We start from the raw sequence: 6,448 nt of genomic DNA, 5'->3' as shown, positions 1-6,448 counted from the left end.
CAATAAGAGTATTGTTCCGATAGATAACTCTATGCAATACAATACAGGTAAGATGCGCACTGCTTGACTCTATATAATTGTACACAACTCATCATTGATCAAACCTACCTGATTGCCAGACGTCTACAGGTTTGGACTAGTGTTAATTCTGAATTATTGCACGTTAAAATAACAGAAGTTTAAGGAGTATATGACGATATTTGCTATCTAATTCTGACTACTCCCTTGTCCTTTATATATAAATAGTATACATATATATTATTAATTTAAACAATACAATAAACAATTTCTGTTTTGTTTTTCACATGCTTGTTTTGTACTTTAATTACAAGTTCAATAATTTTTCTTCCATTTGCATGTATGTCTTTCAATATATATTGACTCATTAATTTATCTAAGAGACGACAAGATCGTTATGGCCCATATTCATATATTTTAGTTTTTATGATCTAGTATGTTTAACAATAATTGATCTAGAAAATAATAGAAATTCTAAAAATTATTATATAACTGACAAACAAAAAACGATATAATGAAATAATTTACAAAGATAAGGACATTGAAAGAAATAGGGAGAGAGGTCCAGTAATTGGAGGTTGGAAAAATGCCGGTTATTTTTCTTAATTCCACTCATACATATTACTTATTAAATTTATATATAGCTAATAAAAAAATTAAAATATCGATTCTATTAAATCAAATAACTTAAAAAAGGAAAAATTTCCTAAAATACATGTTTTTGGACCTTTTCACATTTCATATTTTTCTTTACCAAAATAATCTTTTAGTTTTTTAATTTTAAAAATACATTTTTTTTACTTTTCTATGTTTTATGTCCTTTTTCTATAGATGTTTTTATTTTGGGTCAATGTCATAAAAATTCACGAACTTTATATATTTTCTCATTTTAATCACGTAGTTTTAATTTTCTCATTTTAATTCACGAACTACCACTTTTTCTCAAATTCATACACGGTGTGTATGAAATAAGTAGTTTCAAAATAAAAGAACAATTGTACATGAACAAAAGAAAGACATAATAATTATGCGAAAAATAGAAGAATTATATAAACAAAAAAATCGACAGATCTACAATAATCTATGTACAAAAAATCTAATTTTTCACAAAAATCTAAAAAAATTAAATATCACAAAAAAATCTAAATATGATCGAGGAATCCACCAGAAGAAAGCTGATGATGAGAAAACTAGCGGAAGAAACGCACCGATGAGAAAACAAGCAGAAGAAACAGAACGACGAGAAAACCAGCGGAGAAAACACAACGACGAAAAAACTATCGAAAAAACCGGGCATCGAGGATTCAAATGGAAAAAAACGAGGTTGAAAAACGGTTATTTGTAGAAGAAGAAACAAAGAAAGAGAGAGAATGAATGTAAAATAAGGAAAAACGGTTATTTGTAGAAGAAGAAACAAAGAAAGGTTGAAAAACGGTTATTTGTAGGAAAAAATGAAAGAGAATGAATGTAAAATAAGGAAGTCCTAATTAATAAAAATTATTTTTAAAATTAAATTTTTAGTTTAGATAAAGAAAAAATCATGGAAACATGACTCTAAAAAGTGAAACTAAGTTTTAAAAATAGATTATTTTAAGTATAATCCCTAAAAAATTGAGTAGAAATATTTAAACCTAAGATTTTTTGTCTTTATGTCTTCTACCCAGCAGACTTCTACCCAGCAGATTCATCAAGTCATATTTCATGCCCTAATATTATCTATCAACTTTTGTATTCTCACACATGTTAAATTATATTTTAAAAAATTCCATAATTATTGAAGAGGAAATAATGCATGAAGGCCAACCGCCCAGCCTACCTAACGAGGTTTTATTCATTTGTTTATCTAGTAATTTCTTTGCAATTACATCCCTAAGTACTTCTTTAAATAGAAAAAAATTTCTTCTTTTGCACTCACTTGATCATTTGAACTCATTTCTCAAAAAAGAACTGAACATTTGAAGTTCAAGTCATTTCTTATATATAAAACAAGAATTGCAGTCATGGAATTTGGAGAATCTCCAATTTTTCGCGAGGTATCCACTCCTAAAGGCATGCAATCTTCAGAACCAACGTTTCTCACTCGGCTGGGCGTCCATGAACTCTACACATTAGAGGTAAACACTTAAGATATTGGTATAGTTTAATTTAATTTGATAATAACTAAGTTCACATTGAAATCCTAAAAGGATAAGTAATTGGAGATAAATATATTGTACTAAATAAACAATTAAATAAAACAGGAGTATTATAATTCGAGTTTTCCTTACCTTGAAATTGTTTTAAAATAAGTTAAGGGGTAAATATACATTTGATCTCTATCAATTAGACTGTCTTCTTTATTATTTGTTATTTTACATAATTAACACAAATCACAAATTTACAAGGTAAACTGAAATATTTTTTATTCAATATATATTTCTAATTTTACCATAATTTTATCAATTTATTTATTTTTTCGATATAAGCCTCTCTTTTTTTGGTATAATTTTATTTGACTTCTCATAGTAGTTTTTACTTTCTTGAATTTTATAGATGTGGAGAGCAGCAGTTACTGAGCTAGTAGCAAGTGGTACATTTTTATTTACTCTCTCAACAGGCATAATCGCATGCTTGGAATCAAAACAGTCAGACCCTGAATTCATAATCCCAATTGTCATCTTCGTTGTTGCTTTCCTTTGGCTTATGGTGACGGTTCCTTTATCCGGCGGCCTCTTCAGCCCGGCTTTTTCGCTCATCGCAGCGCTAAGAGGCGTAATAACCTTCGTTCGAGCTTTCTTTTATTGTGTGGGACAACTTTGCGGTGCACTGATAGCTTATCTTCTATTGAAAATTGTAATGGACCGCAACTTAGCACAAAAATACGCTTTAGCTGGCTGCATGATTAACGGAAACGGAGCCGGCGTAAGCGTCGGAACAGCGCTGATAATAGAGATATTATGCACGTTTATGGTGCTATATGTTGCCATGACTATCATTACAGACAAGCAAAAATGCATAAATTTAGGGTTGACTATGGTTTGTGTGATCATATCAGGGATTTATGCAACGTCGGTTTTCGTATCGATTACGGTAACCGGACGGCCTGGATACGGCGGTGTTGGGCTGAACCCGGCGAGATGTTTAGGTCCGCTGCTGGTCATGGGTGGTGATTTATGGGAAGGACATTGGGTTTTCTGGGTGGGACCATTTTGTGCTTGCGTAATTTACTATGGTTATAGTTTGATGCTACCGAAGCGAGGATTTGTGAGAGCAGAGGTGGAAGAAGACCTTGTTAAGATGATTAGGAGTGCCTCTTGTGCGGAAAAGAAACGGAATCCTGTCTCTAAACTTCCTTTTGTGTGTGTTTAATTATCTGCTTGTATACCAAGTGTAATTCTTCCAGGTTTTCAGTAAATTGATAACCTAGCTCGGAAGAATTATTCTTGTAATTCTATTATGGGCTTAATGAAAAGAAATTAAATATAATTATAACAAAATATTCGTTTCTGTTGTTTTTCTTTGGAAATATTTAGTTAATCTCTTATAAATTTTTTTATCAACAATTAGTAGTTTTATTTTTCATAAAAAATTTATTATTTTTTTTAGATAAATGATTAATGGATTAATTCAATCACACAAAAGTGGAAGGTAAAAATATTTTCGAGAAAAAACAAATGGCTATAAAAGTTGAATGATGTCTTTGTAGAAAGTCACGGCTCTGCACACGGTAGAATAGACCAATGAGATGATATCAACCTATGTGAATCCGAGCTTTTCAAACCTCCCAAATGAAGAGGAATCAAAGAGTTTGCCAAAGAGAACGATAACCCGACACCTCAAATCACTCTTTCTATCACACCTGCCCATTAATAAAAAATAATCAACAATATATAAATAAAACATTAAGAATTAGTTTTCCATATAGACCACATAATCCAAATATAGTGGTTTGGTTTTATAATTATGCTCTAATAATCTCTCCCAATCAATTAGTTGTATTCATTATCACAACCGGAAGAAAATCACCTGCAAGAGTATTTCACAGGAGAGGAATTTTCTGATGAGGATAAGAGGCTAGTAACTTTATGATGTGATTATGAGCATACACTCTTTGTAGAAACAGAAGGAGATGTGGAAGTGATCCAAGAGAAGAGATGGATATTTATTAGTCAGAAGAAGTACGCTGAAGAACTGCTAGAAAAATTCAATCTTCAAGATGGAAATGCAGCTAAAAAATTCAATTGTGTCAGGTTCAAAATTATCAAAGGAGGGAGGAGGAGCTAAAGTTGATGCCACTTTGTATAAGCAGTTAATTGGGAGCTTGATGTATATTATAGCCAGAAGACCTGATTTAATGTTTGTGGTATGTCTATTAAGCAGGTATATGTCGGATCCCTTAGAGCAGCACATGCAAGCTACAAAAAGGGTATTGCGCTATCTGAAGGGAACTACAGGTTTTGGAGTGATATATAAAAGAGGAGTTTCTAATGAGTTCATACTAGTGATTATGCAGGGGATGGAGAAGCACAAGTGAATATGTTTTTTTATTGAGTAGAAAGGCTGTATCTTGGGTATTCAAGAAACAAACTACTAGAAAACAGCAAATTACCGATGGGAAAATGTTGATTTAGCGACAAATTTTAGTCTTTTACCAACGGAAAACTTAATTTACCGACGGAAAAATCCGTTGCTAAAATGCAGTTTTCTAGTAGTTTGTCAACTACTTAAGCTGAATTCACTGCAGCAGCTGCTTGTGCATGTCAGTTCAGTATGATTCAAGTTCAAGGTACTATGATTATGTGTGATGACAATAGTTCAACTATAAAATTGTCAAAGAATCCAGTACTTTATGGGAGAAGCAAGCATATAGATATCAGGTTTCATTTTCTAAGAGATCTTGTGACGGAAAAGGTCATTAAGCTGGTTCATTGTGGAACAAAAGAACAACGTGCGGACATCATGATGAAGCCAATTAAGCTGGAAACATTCACAAAGTTAAGAGAAAAGCTAGCTAGGAGTGTGCGATGTAATAAACTGATTGTGATAACAGTCAGTTTAGGAGAGGTAATGTTGGGTTAGACTTGGTCTTCTTTAGTTGTTAAGTTGCAAAAATAAACTCCTATGTCTTAGGAGATATTTAGCATAGATTGGATTAAGTTAGTTTTGATTTTGTACGTAACATTCCACATTTATAGTAGTGGATATTTTGCTTTGAGTAGTCTCATATCTGTAAGGCTATTTAAATGGCCAACTGCTTGCATAATAAATCAACAAAGTGATTCATGCTTCTGTAAGTGTGTTATTTCAATTGAGTGCAACAGCAAAAAGATGCTACAAGTTTGTTACACTTACATCAGTTTTGATAATTGAATTGCACATGCATTAACCAAGCCATTTACAAAAATATAATTTGAAACTCCTCAGATCAAGTTGATCATAGTTTTTAGGCTTAATCCATCTAGAGGTCCCTGTATTTTTTTTTTTTTTTCCGTAGGTCCTTATACTTCATTTTTGTATTATCTGGTCTTTCTACTTACCTATTTTTGATTTTGAGGTCCTTTTTGAGTTTTTTTTCAGTCCCTATACTTATAATTTTTTTTCCTTTAGTCCCTTCACTTACAATCTTTTTTTCCTCCAGTCACACAAAAGGACTGGAAAAAACTTAAAAAGGACCTGAAAATAAAAAATAGATAAGTAGAGGTATCAGAAAATACAAAAATGAAGTATAGTATAGGAGCCTTTACATGAGTTTGGCCTAGTTTCTACTCATGTTTAATTTACGGGAAGATAATAAAAAATAGTTTATTTGCATTTTGAATTATGTATCATGTGGTATATTTGTAAAATGTACACAACTGATTAATCAAAATCTATTTGATTATTAAATTTCTTCAGGTGTATATTTCAGTTACCAGGTTGGACCAGTGTTAACTTGCTCACCTAATTAGAGGTCATTGTTATTTCCAATTTATCAGGTTAAAATAACAGAAACTGAAGTAGGTGATTTATGACCACCCTTGCTATATACTATATAAACAATTTCTGTTTTGTTTTCACATGCTTGTTTTCTACTTTACAAATAATTCGTCTTGCATGCACATGTTAATTTTTTTTTTTTAAAGAGACGGCCAAGATTGTTATGGCCCATATAAATATTATGATGTAGTATGTGCAACAATAATTGAACTAAAAAATTATAAAAATGTAAGCTCAATTATAAATATAAATTTTATATTTTTTTGACATGTTTTTTATGATCTAGATTTTTAAAAAATCTTCAATGTTAGCTAACTTTTCCATTTCTTAATTTCATTGTAATTGTTTGTTTAAATTAGTGGAAAAAAAATTTTAATATACCCTTCATATTACTTCATCTATAAAAAATTTGATGGTAAAAAATGAAATTAAAATTATATGAAGCAGTATGAAAGGCATTTTAAATCTTTTTTCA

The 6,448-nt window shown here is 31.0% G+C and overlaps 1 protein-coding gene across 1 annotated transcript; it reads left to right on the top strand.

The window, feature by feature from the left end:
* The first annotated feature begins 1,930 nt into the window (after positions 1–1,930).
* On the top strand, positions 1,931–3,504 carry LOC126682747 (aquaporin TIP1-2-like). Its single transcript, XM_050378499.2, has 2 exons — positions 1,931–2,132; positions 2,551–3,504. Exons 1-2 carry the CDS (start codon positions 2,019–2,021, stop codon positions 3,364–3,366), a joined length of 930 nt encoding a protein of 309 aa, XP_050234456.1. The 5' UTR covers positions 1,931–2,018; the 3' UTR covers positions 3,367–3,504.
* Positions 3,505–6,448: the final 2,944 nt, after the last annotated feature.

Source organism: Mercurialis annua, linkage group LG5 (genome assembly GCF_937616625.2).
Source record: "Mercurialis annua linkage group LG5, ddMerAnnu1.2, whole genome shotgun sequence".
In the NCBI taxonomy this organism is placed as follows: domain Eukaryota; kingdom Viridiplantae; phylum Streptophyta; class Magnoliopsida; order Malpighiales; family Euphorbiaceae; genus Mercurialis; species Mercurialis annua.
Note: the sequence above shows the minus strand (reverse complement) of the source record. Positions and strands in the feature narration are given on the sequence as shown.

Coding starts and splice junctions, on each gene's coding strand:
- LOC126682747 (XM_050378499.2), top strand. CDS start 2,019: ATGGAATTTGGAGAATCTCCAATTTTTCGCGAGGTATCCACTCCTAAA. Junction 2,133..2,550: donor ATGAACTCTACACATTAGAG/GTAAACACTTAA, acceptor TGAATTTTATAG/ATGTGGAGAGCAGCAGTTAC.